Consider the following 19,859-nt stretch of genomic DNA (forward strand, 5'->3'; position numbering starts at 1 on the left):
CCCAGAAAAGGTTTCAGGAGAAAACACCTAGAGATGACTTAATTAAGTTAATTAATCAGTAATTGCATTTTTCCTAAGTCTAACTTAGGAAAAATGATTAATTAACAAGAATTAATTGAGAAATGTGAGATTTATCTAGAAACTCACGTGGATCAATGTAAAAATGATATTAGTGGTTGATGAGGATTTAATCATGGTCGTTGGTGAGCCAATGAGAGATTATAAGAGGAGGTCGATGGGGTTGGAGCAAGATACACGACAGAGAACTTAGTAGTACGAGTTCCTTGGCAGATCGGGCTATCTAGCTATAGAGTTCGAGTAGAGGAAGAGAGTTCGAGCCAAAAGGGATGCAGAGGGACAGAGACAGTGATTCCGGAGGAAGTTTCTAGTCCTGGAGAGTCAGGAGTGGAGGCTGAGTTATTTCCACAAGAGGTGGCGCATGGATTGCTCTGTAGCCCCAAGGAGGCAATTCGATTTTGCTGAGCAGGAGGTGGATTTAGTTGCCAGGAGACGGGATAATTTTCCAAACGGTCGAAGGATCATTTCCAGAGCAATACCAGTAAATCAGAGGCAGATTTGAGGCAGATCTGGGCAGTGCATGTGAGTCACTGTGCAAGGCTTAAGCAGAAGTTGCGCAGAGGGGTCTAAGTTAGCCAGTTCAAGTGGCCAGACTAACCTAGGATTGCATGTGGAGGAGGGTAACATTCCCTCAGTAATTTTGCCAGTATTTCTCTCAAAGAGGATCACCAGTTTGGCATCCATTTTATTGTACTCAAAATTTCACTGCCGCATAATAATAAAACCCTCATCTGCTACACTAGTTTTAACTTTTCCCCCATTGGGTTTTTCCAGGGACAGTTGTCCAAAAAATAATGGTGTCATATTTTTGTGTGTGCTCTATATTTCTCAGTTTCCAGCATTTTATTTTTCCGCAGCGTTTATATCGAGAAGAAATTGCAATGTGATTAATTCGTTATTTTGTCGTAACAAAATAAACTGTATAATTTAATCAGTTAGAAGAATTAATTCCAGTTGCTACATTTCGAGCGAAATTTCACATGGTATCAAAGCAAGTTTGACAAATTAGAGGCTCAAAGACGAAGAGGGAGAAATTCGCGGCTTAGAGGGAGAAACAACACAATTTCTTCAATGTTTGCAAAGAGGTTGGCCACAGTTCGAACTGTTAGATAGGGGTTTGATTTTTCTAGTTGCAAGTGGCAGGAAGAATTCGATTTGTTCAAACGCAGTTTTAGCAAGCAATGGTGAAGCTGGGAAGCAGTTCTAGTGAAGCAAAATAGAGAATTCGTTGAGCAAATTCTAGATCTGGGTGCAATTGTTTTTGCAATAGTTTTGTCGTTACAAAATCAATGCCAGGTGGAAGAGAAATTGCACACATTGAGGGACTTTTCTCAGAGGGTTTCCAGTTTCAGTCTTGAAGGAAATCCGAAATTTCCAATCGCAGAAGCATAAGCAGCAGGGAGATCTACGCATTCCAGGAGGGAGTATGAGTGGCAGTGCTAGCAGCCGAGCAAGAAGGAGGATATTCCTGTTTATTTTCCCAGTTTTGATTTTTGCAGGAAATGGCCTCAGCAAGACTTCATGATCAGGACATGTTAGATGGTGCTTCCAACTATTGTATCTAGAAGCCCAGGATGGATTTTTTGTTGGATGAGTTTGGTCTGAAGATGTACGCAGAATGAGCTATAGTCGTACCTACATATTCGCGGCAGCTAGAGAACTACAATAAGGAGATGGCCAAGGCGAAGTGGTTGATCCTTGATGGAGTTCGGGATCATATAGTCTCACACTTAGCGGCCAAGAATACGGCCAAAGAAATGTGGGATGCTCTCGCAGCACTATACCAGAATCCTTCCAAGAATCAGAAGATGTTCCTAAAGGAGAAGTTGAGGACCACTAGGATGCAGAAGGGAGAAGGAGTTTCCCCATGCCTTACCAAGATTCAAGATATCCAAAATGACTTTGCCGCAGTTGGAGAGACACCACAAGAAGTTGAACTTGTGCGTGTAGTCATCAATGGTTTCACCGAGTGGGCTACATTCGTCTAGGGCATCACTGAACAAGATCAGCTACCTGGATGGGATCGATTGTGGGAAGATTTCATGCAGGAGGAGATGTGACTTGCTCTAGTCAAGAGTAGTCTTGGTGGAAGCAACAAAGGATCGAAAAATGTGAAGGGGGAGGAGAACGTAGCCCTTGCATCAAAGGAAAAGGAAAAGAAAGGTTCCAGTCAGTGACAAGGCTCACAGAGAGGAGAAAAGAAGAAAAAGGATTTGTCGAAGATCAAGTGCATCAGGTGTGGTGATTTTGGTCACTACAGTACTCAAGTGTCCTCAAAGGAAGAAGGACAAGAAGCAAAAGCAAGAGCAGGCAACATCTTCAGCAAAGATTGATTAGTTTTCCTCTGGGTTGGAGGAAGATTTCGCTTTGTATGCAGCGATACCTCCAGGAGAGAGGTGGCGAGACACTGACCTCTAGACTCCAGAGTTGCGAAGAGTTGGGCAGGGTCCATTGAGGTAAGCATCAAACATGTGTTTCCTCTTGGATCAATACCTTTGCTACAGGGGCCCACAATATTCAGTAGCAAATGGATCAATGTCAGATGGCTCAGTCAGTTCTTGAGGGACAGTTGCTATACTAGTTGCAGTCAGATGTTGAGGAGCGCAAAGCAGTTGCAGCACAGACATTCTCAGTGGACAGTGCAGAGACTAGTAGCAGTCAGATTCTCAAGAGACAGTTGTAGTTCATAAGACACAATTAATTCAAAGTTCTCAGTTGCAATAGTTGCAACGACAGCGGAATGAGATCAGTTGCAGTGCAGTAGCAGAGTTGGCAGCAATACAATTGTACAGTGCAGTGTCAGTAACAGCACAGATGCAGGGTGGTTCAACTACAGTTCTAGCAGATGAATTAAAGTTGCGCAGTAGTTTGTGGGTAGTGGCAGTTAGTCACAGTTGTCAAACATCGCAGCGTATATGGGAGGAGATGTTATGAGACAATTGTAGAACTACTTCCTCGCTAAGGAGTGTTGAGTTTCGCAACATCAGACAGGTGTTTGAGTCTCGACTTTGGTCAGAGAGGCTTAGAAACACTAGAGCTCCAAAACCCATAAAAAGTTTCAGAAGAAAACACTTAGAGATGGCTTAATTAAGTTAATTAATTAGTGATTAAATTTTTCCCAAGTCTAACAATTAACTTAGGAAAAATGATTAATTAATAGAAATTAATTGAGAAAGGTGAGATTTCTCTAGAAACTCACATCGATCAACTCAGAAATGATCTTAGTCGTTGATGAGGATTTAATCATTTTGGTTGGTGAACCAAAAAGAGATTATAAGAGGAGGTCGATGGGGTTGGAGCAAGACATGCGAGAGAGAAGCCAGTGGTGTGCGTGTGAAAATTCCTACACTGAAGGAACCCCTATTGCAACAAATTTGAATCTACTTCACCTACTTGATTTTTAAATTACATTCATCTAGTTATTCTTCTAAATACTAAAGCAAATTTCTTCTGCAACCTACACTAATTAAATATCTGATCTCATGAAACAGAAAACTGAGAAAAGAACAAGATACATAGGACACTTATTTTTGGACACAATAGTCCTCGAAAAACCCTAATGCAAGAAAACCAATGCAGCAATTCTGAGAGTTTATTATTATGCAGGAGAAATATCTAAATACAAATCTATGATGCTCATCTAGCAAGCCTTTACAAAGAAAATACTAGCAGAAAATTTGAGTGAGTTTTACCTCACTTCACCCGGTAGAATTCCGGCGAATCCGGCAACAACACTGGCTAACCTTGGCTACTTCTGTGTTGGCCTTGCATAGGCCATGTGTCAACCTTTCAGGCTTTATGTCAGCCCTGCGTCACGTCTTTTGCCCTCTGCGTCTGATATCCCGACTGTTCCGGCAGTTCCCTCCAATTCTGGCAGTTCTAGCTTATGCGTGACAGGCAACTTTCCGCTCTGCGCAATTCTTTCGAACTCTGGATCAAGGTTGCCTGGGCCCAGACTGGCCTAGCATCAACTCTCCTGGCTACTGCGCTGCCTCTTTGCAGGCTTTCATTGCCTCTCTGTCAGTATTCTCAAGAAATTTCCTTTTCCCAGATTCTCATTGCCCCTCTGCTGCTGAATGATCACTTAGTTCAAATTTCTCAGCTTCCTAGCCCTAGAAATCAAACTCCAGATCAATTTGTTCTCTCCATGTGTGTTTCTAAATGAACCCCAAGCCTCCTTATACTTTTCTCGTTGAGACTTCAACGGTTGAAATTAAGACTCTAATCAACGACTAAGATTAAAACTTGACTTGATCCACTTTCTAGAACATTCTCACCCATATTTTGATTAATAACCATTAATACTTTAAATTTTCTAAGTTTAGACTTTGGAACCCCATTAAAAATATTAATTATTTTCATAAAACACAATCCGGGTGGAATTTCACCAAACGGTTTCTAGGTTCTTTAGAACTCATGTGCCTTATCCTCTCCATCAATTTTCATGGCTAGAGCACATCCGATGCTACCAAAAGCTAACATTCCCTCTTAGCGAGGAATGTGCTCTAGCAACAATGTCCAACTGCATGTTGCTCTGACTTTGAAGCATTTTCTTTCTGCACTGTCGTTGCCACCAACATTGTGTTGTTGTTGCTACTGTACTGCTGCCCATGACATTGCCACTGCCACTACCGCATTTGTACTACAACTCCTTCTGCATCTGCTACTAACACTGCCACTGCTAGCTCTACATTGCATCATTTTCCAATTGTTGTTGCTCAGTAACGAAAAAACATCCAAATTTTTTTAGCTAACTGTGTTCAGCATAATACCATGTGAATGTTGGAATTTGACTACTACTAGTCTTTGACCCTCTGAATCTTCTGCGCTACTGTTGACTTCTGCACTGTTCCATCTGCACTACTACCAACCTTGCTCTGCGTTGATCAGTCTTTGGTCTCAGGCTAGTACATCAGTCTTTCCAACCAACCCACTACATCATTTGACACTAAGTCCATCTCGCTACTGTTGAATCTCGGGCTCCCGTAGCAAGGAATTGATCCAAGAGGTGGGTTCCTCAAGGATCCTGCCCACATGTAGTCCTCCCGACTACAATTCTATATCGCCCCATTTCTCTCCTGGAGATGCATGGGCACTCATGGCAAACTCATATTTGTCAATTTTTGTTGGAGCAGCCTTAGGATCATGTTTCTCATCCTTATCAGTTTTCTTCAAAGGACACTGGGATGCATAGTGGTCCATCTCGCCACAATTGAAACATTTCACCTTCGAAATGCCCTTCCTCTGCTTCAACTTTTGTTGTCCCTTCGATGCTAGAGTTGTGTTTTCCTCCTCCCCCTTCATCTTTGTGCCACTCCCACTGTTGCCATTGAGGTTGACCTTCACTAGATCCCTCCTTAACTCCTCCTGTTGAAGAGTCGCCCACATCTCCTCCCATGAAGGTAGTTTTCCCCAACCCAATATTCTTTGGACGAAAACTTGCCATTCATCCGAGACTCCATTCAGGGCTATCCTCACCATCGCGGTTGGCTGAGGAGTGGACCCCACTGCAACAAGTTGGTCTCTAGTGTCCTGAAGACGTTGAAGATAGAGGTTCACCCCTTCTCCTTTCTGCATCAAAGTCTGTTGCAACTTCTACTCCAAATACATCTTCCGTTGTTCGGAAGAGCCTTCATATAGAGACGACAAGGCTTCCCACATCTCTCGGGTTGTATCCTTGCCCTACAAGTGTGAGACCACATGATCTCGAACTCCATCGAGAATGAGCCTCTTTGCCTTCCCTTGCTCGGCCTTGTACTTCTTCTTTTGATCGTTGTCAGCAGGAACAACTACAACACTTTTAACGTAGGCCTCGAGATCATATTCCTCTAAAACAGCGAAGATTTTGGTCTTCCATATGACATAGTTGGAGGCTCCGTCCAACCTATCCTAATCTCTGAGCCCATGCGATGCCATCTCACCCAACTGTCGAACTGACTCCTCTAGTCACTGCTTAGCACTGCTCAACAAGTGAGAAATTTGAACTTTCTGGCAGAAAGTTCTTTGAGGAGAAAATTTCCCTTCTATGTGTCTTCGTTCTTTTCCAGTAGATTTCTGCCCTGGCAGAAATTGTGCCCTTCAAACACTGCGCTGAGGCTTTGCGTCACTCCCTCTGCCTCTGCGAACTCATGAACTAGAAATTGTACCTCTCTGTCGTCTCACTCAAAGAGAGATTTCCTTGAATCTGCTTCCCAGCAAGGACTACACAATCCCTTCAAGGGGATTCGAATTGCTGCCAAGTGCAGCTTTTGGCCTCACTACTCAGCGTTGGATTTGCTCTTCTTGTTTTAAAATCAATGCTTCGATACCATGTGAAAATTCCTACACTGAAGGAACCCCTATTGCAGCAAATCTAAATCTACTTCACCTCCTTGATTTTTAAATTACATTCATCAAGTTATTCTTCTGATACTGAAGCAAATTACTTCTGCAACCTACACTAATTAAATATTTGATCTCATGAAATAGAAAACTGAGCAAAGAACAAGATACATCGGACACACTTATTTTTGGACACAATAGTCCCCGGAAAAGCCTAATGGGGGAAACCGGTGCAGCAGTTTTGAGGGTTTATTATTATGCAGGAGAAATATCTGAATAAAAATCTAAGATGCTCATCTAGCAATGCTTTACAAAGAAAATATTGTCGAAAAATCTGAGTGAGTTTTACATCACTTCACTCGGTAGAATTCCGGTTGATCCGACAACAAGATTGGCCAACCCCGGTTACTTCTGCGATGGCCCTGTGTAGGCCCTATGTCACCTCTTCTGCCCTTTGCATTCACTATCTCGGCTATTTCGGCAATTTCGGCAATTCTGGCTTCTGCGTGACAGGCAGCTTTCCCCTTTGCACTGTCCTTTCTGGCTCTGCGTCAAGGCTGCGTGGGCCTAGACTTGCACAGCGTTAGCTCTCCTGGCTACTGCGCACCTCTCCACAAGCTCTCTCCACCTCTTTGTTAGTATTATCTGTAAAGTCCTTCTCCCGGATTATCACTGCCCCTCTACCGTTGAATGATCACTTAGTTCGAATTTCTCCGCTTCCTAGCCTAGAAATCGAACTCCAGATCAATTCGTTCTCTCCGTGTGTGTTTCTAAATGAACCCCAAGCCTCTTTCTTATACTTTTCTCGTTGAGACTTCAACGGCCAAGATTAAGTCTCTGATCAACGGCTAAGATTAAAACTTGACTTGATCCGCTTTCTAGAACATTCTCCCCCATATTTTGATTAATACTTGTTAATACTTTAATTTTCCTAAGTTGAGACCTAGGATCCCCATTAAAAATATTAATTATTTTAATAAAATACAATTTGGCTGGAATTTCACCAAACATTTCTGGGTTCTTTAAAACTCATGTGCCTTAGCCTCTCGACCAATTTTCATGGCTAGAGCACATTCGATGCTACCAAAAACTAACTGTGAGTTCCTTGGTTGATTAAGTTATCCAACTACAGAGGAGCAGAAGAAGAGAGTTCGAACCAGAAGGGACGCAGAGGGGCAGAGACAGCGATTCCAGAGGAAGTTTCCAGTTCCGGAGAGTCAAGAGAGGAGGTCGAGTTATTTCCACAAGAGGTTGCGCAGGGATTACACAGTAGCCTCAAGGAGGCCATTTGATTTTGTTGAGCAAGGGGTGGATTTAGTCGGCAGGAGCCAAGATAATTTTCCAAAGGGTCAGAGGATCATTTCCAGAGTAGCAGCAGTCAATCAGAGGCAAATTCGAGGCAGATCTGAGCAGTGTGTGTGAGTGACTGTGCGAGGCTTGCACAGAGGTTGCGCAAAGGGTTTCGAGTTAGCTAGTTCGCGTGGTCAAACCATTGGTTTAAGAAACGGTCGGGTCGAAACCGAAATGACTGAGCCAGTGCCTGGCTAGGTCGGTTCGGCTGGCCGTGTTGTTACCGAGCCAACCGAGCTGGTAACCGACTCGCTAACAACTCAGTCAGTTCGGTCACCGCGTGTTAAAATTGGCAACTAGGGCAAAACTTCATGTGGGTCATCTTATTCATGGCTGATAATATTTTTATTAGATTCCTCTCGTCGAGAGGTGTAGTATTGATATAAAGATCATCCGATTCCGATAAGTATTCATGGAGATATGAATTTATTTTGATTATGAAATTATTATCAAGCTGACCTACAACTCATGTAGGCTTAGAAGCCCAACAGTCACATCTATTCAAACACCAACATTGTGTAGAAATACAGGAGGACTTTTCCTCATTTGGACTCACTCATCTCATCACTTCTCTCTCTCTCTACTGTGCAGAAAAGAGTCTTTTCTCTACTGCGCAGAAAATGGTCTCTCCCTCACACATTTGAAGCCGGAAGCTGCTGCAACTGCAGAAGTAAAGATTGACCTGCGTGGACTAGAATATCTCCTCATCTAAACTGCGTTGTAGGTTCATTTGAACCTCCTCTAAAAGCCACAACTTTTGGTGGTGGAATCAAGTCAATCCGACGGACGGTTTGCAAGATATCGACTGCCCTAGTTTGAAGCCGGACGCTGCCGAAATTGAATGCAACTGCAGAAGTAAAGTTTGACCTACGTGGACTAGAAGATCTCCTCATCTGAACTACGCTGTAGGTTCATCTGAACCTCCTCTGGAAGCTGCAACTTTTGGTGGTGGAATCAAGCCGATCCGACGGTCAGTTTGTGAGATATCGTTTGCCCTAGTTTGATGATGAAGCCGCTAATGCAGATGCTGTTGATCTAGGGTTTGCTATTGCTGATATGAATCAGATTTATTGTACTATTTCTCTCTGCTGAATTATTGAAGATAAAAGAAGATCTGATCAAAGGGTTTCCCCACACATTATGGGGTTTGTCCCTGGCTAGCCGCCACATCTTGTGTCTCTTGTCTTGGCTTGTTTTCTGTCGATCGTTTAATGTTCTATCTGCACTTTACTTTGTGTACATGTGATTGCTAATCTGTGGAATATAATAAGAAAAAGAAGTAAATTGTTATAAACATAGAGCATACCATATCTTAACATGGTATCAGAGCTGAGGTGAAGACAAAGCCCAAGCAAGAGCAAGAGCAATCACTGAAGAGAAGATTGGCAAGGCTATCCTAAAAGAACAATGGGGTCCTCAACACTCTTTCCTGCCGAAGACAAGCTCCGTGAGAAAGTTGACTATCACGGATGGAAGATGTCTAGCGATCTAACCCTTGAGGATCAAGGAGTGTTGGATCATGTGAGAGGCAGTATTGTTGAGCCTTCGTCAAATGCACCTCCTGCTACCAAGATCAAATGGAAGAACGGAGAAATTAAAGCAAAGAAGATCATCCGGGACTCTATCGACAAGCGCTTGGTGGCCTACATCTCTGAACTAGACACCTCCAAGGAAATCTACGTTAGACTGGTGAGTTTATTTAAAGTTAATGATGCAAATCAAGTTTTGCTTCTTAGAAATAAGCCGAGGGAAATCAAGAAGGGTAAAGATGAGAGTATGCAAGCATATTTCTTAAGAATCACCAAGATCAAGAACGATCTCCTATATATTGGGAAGACTAGTACTGACAGAGAAATGGCACTCACGACTCTTGGAGGATTACCATCCGAATGGTACGTGTTCAGGACTACTCTTCTGAACAATAATGTAATTCCTGGTTTCGAGGAATTAATGGCTAGATTCATTCAAGAAGAAATAAGGGTAGAAGAGAAAGAAATGCCCTTGCCTAAAGGTCCTCCTGTTGCCTTTTCTTCTCATGTTAAGAAAAGAAATAATTCCGGGACTAAATCAAAAGGAAAGGCTGGACCTAAGGGTGGAAGAAAAGGACGATGTTACATCTGCCATAAAGCAGGTCACTATGCAAGGGAGTGCCCTGATAGAAAGGACTCACACTGGGACAATGATCAAAATCCCTCTGATGGCAATCAAAGGAATGACAAATTCAATAGCAAAGGTAAGAGGATAGTTGGGAATCAAGGAAGAGGACAACCATTCAAGAAGGCTAGAAATTCCAGGATGTATTAAATGCACCTAACATCAAAAAGAACCTGGTGTCTATCTCGGCGATAGAAGACAAAGGCTACAAGGTAACCTTCAGCGATGGAAAGGTACGTATATGGAAAAATAATGTTAAAGATGCCTTTGCTCTTGGGTTTCGTGTTGATTCATTATATCAGGTCGATGGAAGTCCGCTAGGTGTCATGTCTTATGACACATCTCTTCAGTCCGAACTTTGGCATCGGAGGTTTGCCCCCCTTCATTATAAAGCTCTACTTGGTGTAAGACAAATGGTGACAGAGATGCCCGAATTCCGAGTAGAGAAAGAAGGTGTATGTCCAGGATGTGCCGAAGGAAAGCTCAAAAGGGGACCATTCCCCTCAAGCCTAAGCAAGACCTCCGATATATTACAGTTGGTTCACTCAGGCATACCTGAGGTTGGCATTAAGAGGGAGACTACTACACCACATTCTCCAGAGCAGAATGGTGTGGCACCGTATGATTGTGGAAGTTGTCTCTATGGGTAGATGATGTAACAATGCCTGATGTGGAAGAACCCATGGATCCTATTTATCCACCTGAGCCTTCCTCTTCTAGGAAGAGGCCTTCATGGCTTAGAGGGATACTTGATGATGTTGAAGGACATGTTGCACCCCGAGGAACCTTTTGTAAAAGTAAGAAACCTAATAGGTATTAGGGATACCTGACCATCATGAGCACGATCATACAAAATAACCCTTCATCGTTCTCAGATGCCGTAAAGCATCAAGAATGGCAGGATGTTATGACCGAAGAATATGAGTATTATGAAGAATGATGTCTGGGAAGTAGTTCCCAGACCCCAAGACAAGACAGTTGTTACTTCCAAATGGCTTTACAAGATAAAGCATGCGGCAGATGGAAGTACGGAAAAGTATAAGGCTCGTTTTGTTGCTCGTGGTTTCTCCCAGAAAGAAGGTATAGACTATGATGAGATATTTGCACCTATTGCCAGATATACGACCATCCGCTCGATCATAGCCCTTGCCGCTTCACAAGGATAGAACCTACATCAGATGGATGTCAAGACCGCGTTCTTGCACGACTCGATCAAAGAAGAGGTCTACGTGGAGCAACCTGAAGGATTTGAGATTTATGATCAAAAATCTCATGTATGCAGGTTGAAGAAGGCTCTCTATGGGCTGAAGCAAGCACCCTGAGCATGGTATGAGAGGATCGACAGCTACTTGATGAAGCTGGGATTCACTAGGAGTGAAGCCGATCCTAACCTTTACTTTAAGGTTGAAGATGACAAGCCTCTCATACTAGGTGTTGTATGTGTATGACCTCTTTCTAATAGGTGCATACCCTCTCATTCACAAATGTAAGAGGGAGTTGGCTTCTGAATTTGAAATGAAGGACCTAGGACTGATGCATTATTTCCTAGGACTTGAAGTGTGGCAGAAGCCAAGGGAAATTTTCCTATCTCAAGGAAAAAATGTGGTGAAGATTCTGAAAAGATTTGGTATGGTGGACTGCAAGCCTGTGACTACCTCGAGGATTTTAACTTTCAGAAGTTATATGGTAGTGCTGTCGGACCAGATTTGGGAAATGCCTCTGAGTTTCAAAAACTCATTCTCGTTGATGTTCTTGGTGAACCTCCGTCCGAACATATGTTTTGCAATTAGCATTGTGAGCTCATATTTGGTTGAACCTCACTAGATTGGTGCCAAGAATCTTCTAAGATGTCTTCAGGACACAATCTCTCATGGATTGAGATACACTGCCGGAAATATGAAACTGCATGATTATTCGAATGCTGATTAGGCAGGTAGTGTGGAGGATCACTAGAGCACTTTTAGTGTTGTTTCTCTTTGGACTCTGCTTCGATATAATGAATGAGCAGGAAGCAGAAGTCAGTTTCCATAAGCACCGCCGAGACCGGATACATATCTATGAGTATGATCTCGTATGAAGCTGCCTGGTTGGGGAAGCTCTTCAGTGAGCTGTTTGAACACATACCACTGTGATTCTCTGTAACAACCAGAGGTGGGATTCGATTATTGAGGAATCCCGTATTTGTCGATTGCTCCAGCAGATAGACATCATCTGGGATATGGTAAGTCGATGAGTAAGGAGGCTCCATCGCATTAAGATGATGTACAGGTCGATACACCTTGTCAAAGCCCCAAGGAAAGATCTAATCTGTGATTTTCCCAAACGACTTGGAGTCGTCAAGAAACCCTTGTACAAGGGTCCTGCATGTTTCATACATTAAGTTCTGGGAGCTTTGAGGGCTTGCAGTTCTTACTGGAGCAACATACGACCACAGTATGACTCACCCTCCCCTGGTGGTGCGCACTGGAACAAGATGATTCGCTCTCTTGTGGGACAAGATGATTCGCTCTCTTGTGGAATAGGATGATTCGCTCTCCTGTGTAGCAGGATGATTAGTTCTCCTGTGAGGCCTGGATTGATGTGTTCTCCATGGAGATTGTAGCAGGATTGATGTGTTCTCCTCTGAGGCCTAGATTGATGTGTTCTCCATGGCAGCGTGGATTGATGTGTTCTCCTATGAGGACAGGATTGATTAGTTCCCCTGTCGAGGCATCCTACCCATGCAATCTAGGACTCATGGGAAGTACCTCTCATCTTATCAATGAGCAGGGAAATGAAGTTAGGGACCATAGTAGTACCGATGGACGCATCATTGTATCTATCGTACTCCCTGCGCTAGGATGACCTCCATTGATCTGGGATCAATGATACTGGTCTGGGACCAGTGGTAGGAGTTGTACCATACTATGACGCTGACTTCGGGTTGATTGAGACTGGTCTGGGACCAGTGGTACATACTCTGACACTGACTTCGTGTCAGTGCAGTACTGGTCTGCGACCAGTGAGAGTGGTACGTACTATGACGCTGACTTTGGGTCGGTTGAGACTGGTCTGGGACCAGTGGTACACTCTCTGAGACTGCGATACTGGTCTGGGACCAATGGTAGGAGTGGTACCTACTATGAAGCTGACTTCGGGTCAGTTGAGACTGGTCTGGGACTAGTGGTACGCACTCTGAGACTGACTTTGAGTCAGTGGAGGATGATACTGGTCTGGGACCAGTGGAGTTGTACTCACTATGACGCTGACTTCAAGTCGGTTGAGACTGGTCTGGGACCAGTGGTACATACTCTGAGACTGACTTTGAGTCAGTAAGATACATCCTCGATCATTTCTTCTTCTTCATAATTCGGACAAAAGCATAGCAGAATAGAACAATGCAAGAGCAGAGCAGAACAGAGCAGAACAATACAGATCAGTACAGGGCAGAACAAGACAAAGCAGAACAGGCAGAATAGAGCAAAGCAGGGCAAGGGACAGGTTGTACAGGGTAGTGCATTTGATGGATGAATAGTAACGACCGATAGACAGATTACAGATGAAGTTCTCCCTAGTTGAGAGGGAGTGTTAAAATTGGCAACTAGGGCAAAACTTCATGTGGGTTATCTTATTCATGGCTGATAATATTTTTATTAGATTCCTCTCGTCGAGAGGTGTAGGATTGATATAAAGATCATCCAATTCCGATAAGTATTTATGGAGATATGAATTTATTTTGATTATGTAATTATTATCAAGTCGACCTACAACTCATGTAGGCTCAGAAGTCCAACAGTCGCATCTATTCAAACACCAACATTGTGTATAAATACAGGAGGACTTTTCCTCATTTGGACTCACTCATCTCATCTCTCTCTCTCTCTCTACTATGCAGAAAAGAGTCTCTTCTCTACTGCGCAGAAAAGGGTCTCTCCCTCACACATTTGAAGCCAGAAGCTGCTGCAACTGTAGAAGTAAAGATTGACCTGCGTGGACTAGAATATCTCCTCATCTGAACTGCGCTATAGGTTCATCTGAACCTCCTCTGAAAGCCACAACTTTTGGTGGTGGAATCAAGTCAATCCGACAGACGGTTTGCAAGATATCGACTGCCCTAGTTTGAAGCTGGAAGCTGCTGAAACTAAAGCTGCAACTGCAGAAGTAAAGTTTGACCTACGTGGACTAGAAGATCTCCTCATCTGAACTACGTTGTAGGTTCATTTGAACCTCCTCTGGAAGCCGCAACTTTTGGTGGTGGAATCAAGCCGATCCGATGGTCAGTTTGTGAGATATCGTCTGCCCTAGTTTGATGATGAAGCCGCTAATGTTGATGCTGCTGATCTAGGGTTTGCTATTGCTGATATGAATCAGATTTATTGTACTATTTCTCTCTACTGAATTATTGAAGATAAAAGAAGATTTGATCAAAGGGTTTCCCCACACATTATGGGGTTTGTCCCTGGCTAGCCGCCACATCTTGTGTCTCTTGTCTTGGCTTGTTTTCTGTCGATCGTTTAATGTTCTATCTGCACTTTACTTTATGTACATGTGATTGCTAATCTGTGGAATATAATAAGAAAAAGAAGTAAACTGTTATAAGCATAGAACACACCATATCTTAACACCGTGGCTAAAATACAGCCTACGGATTTTTTTTGGGGGAAAAAAGGACCCCACAACGAATTCTAATTTGGCTTAGGGTTATTTTGAGGTCCATTTACCTCTCCTAACCCTATAAAAGCTACCCAACCCCTCTCATTTCCTCATAGCTATCTAATTGCATTTGTGTGAGAATTTGTGAAGAGTTGTGGAGTTTGTTTTTGGAGCAGCAATGAGGAGTCTTGGGCAAGCATTGGAGCAGCAATGAGGAGTGTTGGGCAAGCATTGGAGCAGCAGTGAGGAGCTTCTTGGGTATCCATTGGGGCGGCATTGAGGAGGCAGTTTGTGCCTAGAGGTATTTTTTTTCACTTCTAAAATCTGTTTTTGCTTATTTATTTTTTTGTGCAAATCTGGAAATAGAAAAGAGTGTTTTTTGTAAAAGAAATGAACATTGAAGCAATGCTATTATTTTTGTTTTCATTTTCAGATTTTTTTCCTTTCATTTTCAAGTCAAAAAATGGCTCCTAAAGTGAAAGATGTTGCTTGGGCATATGTTGAAATGGTTGATAATCAAATGCATTGCAAAGTTTGCCATAGAAAAATTAAGGAGGGTCCTAGGGGCATTCATGGGTTGAAACAACACTTGGCAGGTATTAGAGGCCAAATTACTCCATGTGAATCACCACAAATTGGGGAGATTAGGAAGGAGTTATTAAATAGCTGTGAGAAGTTTTAGGAAGAAAAGGCTAGGCAAAAATAAATAGAGGCTGAAATTGGGAGGAAGAGGAGTATACAACAAATGATGGCTACCAACCCCCATTTTGATTTTGAGGGCTCTTCTTCTATCCCTTGTACTGATGCATCCAACCCCTTCTGCTATGTTCTTCCCTCTATGGAGCCCATGCAAGAAAAAAAGGGTAAGGGTAAAATGAAAAAGAAGGGTGATACGAATATCAAAAGTTATTTCACTGTCACACCCTCCTCTCCATCAGATGCACATGGTCCTCAAGCTAGTAGAACTTTGCAGCCCACTTTAGATGACCATTGGAAGAAAGAATTGAGGGAGATTGCTTGTGATTACATATCTAGATGGTGGTATGATGCTGATATCCCCTCCAATGCTTCCCATTCACCATATTATGAGCCTCTGTTTGATGCCATATTTGCTACTGGAAAGGGCTTCAAAGGCCCTACTATGCATGAGTTAAGGGGGTCTCGTTTGTAGAAAGAAATTTCCTCCATTGATGAGCATTTGAAAAATTTCAAAAACTCATGGGCAAAAACAAGATGTACCATCATGTCAGATGGATGGATTGATCAAAGGAACTGTACTATCATAAACTTTCTTATCTTTTGCCCACAACGAACCATGTTTCTAAAATCAGTTGATGCATTTGATAGGGTGAAAGATGGACAATTGTTGTTTTAGCTATTGGATGAGGTTGTTGAGGAGGTGGGGGTAGTTAATGTTGTTCAATTCATCACACATAATGCCTTTAACTATGTTCTTGTTGGTAAATTATTAGAGGAAAAATACAAAACCATCTTTTGGACCCCATGTGCTGCACATTGCATAGACCTCATGCTTGAGGATATTGGAAAATTAGATTGGGTCAAGAACACTGTAGATCATGCCAAAAGCATAAGAAAATGTATCTACAACCATTCATGGATTTTGAGCCTGATGAGGAGACACACAGGGGGCAGAGATATTATTAGGCCTGCCATCACTAGATTTGCAACTCATTTTTTGACATTGCAATCTATGCTTTCCCAACATAGAAACTTGCAAAAGATGTTTTCCAGTGATGAAAGGAATCAAAGACGGTTGTCTAACAAACAAGATGGAAAAGATTTGAAAAAGAAAGTTAATGAAGAAATATTTTGGAAAAAGGCAGCAGAGATTGTGAAGGTTGCTGAGCCATTGGTTAAGGTGTTGCGGTTGGTGGATGGGGAAAGATTGGCTATGGGCTTCATTTATGAGACTATGGATCAAGCAAATGAGCAAATAAAAAGGGCATACAAGGATAGAGTGGCTAAGTATGGGCCCATTTGGGCAATCATTGATGAAAGATGGAACAATCAACTCCATTGCCCTATACATGCAGCTGGGTATTTTTTGAACCCAAGGTATCATTATAAAGCTCTGGAGGCAGGAGCTTTGGGTGGGGAGGTTAGAGATGGATTGATTGACTGCATTGATCACATGATCCCATTGCAGAGTGATCAAATTCTTATTTTGTTAAATTGTTTATAATTTGAAAGTTGATTGTTGGATATAATTTGTTGAGCTAACTCTTTACACTACTATTTTTTTTGTAGCACAATGGTGGGAGGCTTTTGGTATCCATTATCCTCAATTGCAGATGTTTGCAATTCGTATTTTGAGTCAAACTTGTAGTGCTACTAGGTGTGATCGCAATTGGTTTGTCTTTGAGAGGATTCACACGAAGAAGAGAAACCATTTGGATAAAAAAACGGTTAAATGATCTAGTCTATGTCCAATAAAACCTCTTGCTCAGACGCAACCAATTGCTGAACAAAAGACCTCCTTCGGATCCCATTGAGTTGGAAGATATTGATCCAACATCAGATTGGGTAGTGGAGAGTCATCCAGCAGAGTTTGATTCTGATGATGATCTTGATTTGGATTTACAGATGGAGGCATCACTTGAACATAATGTTCAGTTGAATGCAGATCCACTTGTACCAGCCTCAGCCTCAGCCCCAAGTCCAACAGTTGCAGGCGCTTCCTCTGCTTAGCCATGACGGAAGCACATATCTCGTCTATCTCAGCGTGCAGCTGTTGCACAGCCTACTAGTGCTACCATTTCTACACTTGCAGTTGGAGATGATGATGAGGAGGAGCCATGGGTTTCCCTGTCTGACTTTGATTTAGAGTCTGAGCCAGATGATGTTGGCTCCTCTAGCAGTAGCCAGTAGTATTGGTGACTAGTGATGTTTTACAGTTTACTTTTGTTGTAGAGGCCATTTAGAACCTCCTTGGTTATGCGTTTTTGCTTTGATCTCTATATCATGTATGTATTGGACAGTGCACTGGGTGCCATTTTGATATAATGGATATATTCATGAGCGTACTTTGATCATATGTTGTCTCTTCTCTCTATATTCTAAAGCTTTGTGTTTGGAAACATGAACAAAAATCTTTAAAATTATGTTTTTTATAAAAAAATAAATATTTAATGTATTTTTTACTACGACTGAGTCATTGAAATCAAACTGGCCAAGTCGATACTGAGTCGGAATCGGAGCCGACCCTTGGCCGTTTCCGAACCGGAGTCAGAGTTTTAAAACGCTGGGTCAAACTGAGCTAGGATTGCTTGTGGAGGGTAAAATTCGCTCAGTAATTTTGCCAGTATTTCTCTCAGACAAGATCACCAGTTTGGCATCCACTTTATTGTACTCTAAATTTCACTGCTGCATAATAATAAAATGCTCATTTGCTGCACCAGTTTTCCTGCATTGGGTTTTTCGGGGACAATTGTCCAAAAAATAATTGTCATATTTTTGTGTGTACGATCTATATTTCTTAGTTTCCAGCGTTTTATTTTTCCACATTGTTTATACTGTGAAGAAATTGCAGTGTGATTAATTCGTTATTTTTGCCGTAACAAAATAAACTGCATAGTTTAATGATTAATCAGTTAGAAGAATTAATTTCAGCTGCTGCATTTCGAGCGAAATTTTACATGCACTGACTTGATTAGCAAGGGATGTGGTTGCCATAAATTTGCAGGCAGACCTTTATAAAACAAATTTAATTTTTCTGTCACTTCCTTACCAAAAAATTTGTTCCAAATTCTTTATTCAAGTTTTTCTTTTGTTTTGCAATTTAGGAATGCATTTTCTTATTTTGGTTCGTACTTTAATTTCCATTTGGGGCTGTAGCATATTGGATTAAGCATAGACATTTACCATAACAATTCACTGAATTTTAGTGATTATAGGCATAAAGAAAAAATTGCCTGTGTTCTGACATCACTTATGGTTATAGATTCTCTTTCACAAACCTCCCTTACCATTGTAGCATGGGTAGGGCATTTAAAATTAGGATTGCACTACTATTTTTCTAATTGCAATCATGGGCTATATTGAAAACTAGCATAGATCGATCTTAACACCAGATACATTAAGCACCAAGATGGATTGAAAAAATACCTGGGTGCAAACCTCTCAATGCTTAAAAGATCTGGGGTTAAGACAGATTTAGTGTAGTATACTTATTTATTTTTAAGTCTGTTTTATTTTCACATTACATGTCGGTCGTCGATTATTTCCATTTTACTTTATTAGTGTTACCGATGTATATACACAGATCTCTAAAAGCACCTCGCTTCTCTTGTTGCAATTAAAACCATTTAGCTGATGCCCTTGAAGAAATACTGAAATGCCTTATCCACTAAAATAGATCCATTGTCACCCTGGATATATTAAGCTTTGAGAAGGATAAAAACTCCAAATGCAAGCAGCAAACCTCTCAGTGTTAAACACACACACACACACATAGAGAGAGAGAGAGAGATTCATCCTTTGTTTTATGTCACCTTATTTTAGTGTTACATCTACTCATAAAGACAGACATGGAGGTCCTCCCTCACACAAGTTGTAGAATACCTTGTTTGTCAAGCTGTAGAGCATGTCACTTCTCTCGGTGCAATTACACCATCATCAGTTATAATTGCAGCAATTATTATTATTATCATATCTTGTCATTGACTGCTTTCATTACTTTATTTGCAACTTGTTTTTTTAATTTTTACTTCTTTTGATTATGTTAAATCATGAGTTCTGACTTCAATTTACAAAGCACAATGGCATTATTAGTGGGATTCATTATAAAGATATACAACTATCTCTTGTCACTTGTTGCAGCTTGTATTACTTATTGCACAAGTCAGAGTGAATGCTATGGCAATCGTGCATGTTTCATCACCGGAATCAGTTGGTAAGCCTGCAGTATCAAGAACAGTTCCTACCATTGCAGAGACTATAATGCGTTCTGTTCAAGAGGTTAGTATCTTTTGGGTTTTGCAACCTTTGATTCTGGTGATACTTATATTTTCATTCTTTCATGACAAGTCCCAAAAATGAAAATTAATCCTGGGTTGCATATTTTTAAGATAAGTGTACAGTCAGATGCGACTAAATCAGAACATTTGAAGTTATCACAATTTGAAATATGAAATATTTTAGTACATTCATTTTCTTATTGAGAAAATTGAAACACATTAACAAAACTGATTTCCAGGCTAGCTATGTAAAAGATAAAGGCCTTTCAAGTCAAATAATGTTTGAGAATTAACAACTGGAAGTTCAAGTAGTGGCTTGCAACATAATATTTTCATTTTATTATATTC

The 19,859-nt window shown here is 41.6% G+C and overlaps 1 protein-coding gene across 1 annotated transcript in view; it reads left to right on the top strand.

Moving 5' to 3' along the window:
• LOC149151318 (uncharacterized) overlaps positions 1-19,859 on the top strand; it is a 423,245-nt gene that overhangs the window by 332,340 nt on the left and 71,046 nt on the right. The window contains 1 exon segment of the mRNA XM_089438966.1: positions 19,375-19,512. Coding sequence (XP_089295092.1) covers positions 19,375-19,512 — 138 coding nt within the window.

The sequence above is a fragment of the Pinus tabuliformis genome, chromosome 9 (assembly GCF_031772625.1).
Source record: "Pinus tabuliformis cultivar Carrire ecotype Pingquan chromosome 9, CPIR1, whole genome shotgun sequence".
Taxonomy (NCBI): domain Eukaryota; kingdom Viridiplantae; phylum Streptophyta; class Pinopsida; order Pinales; family Pinaceae; genus Pinus; species Pinus tabuliformis.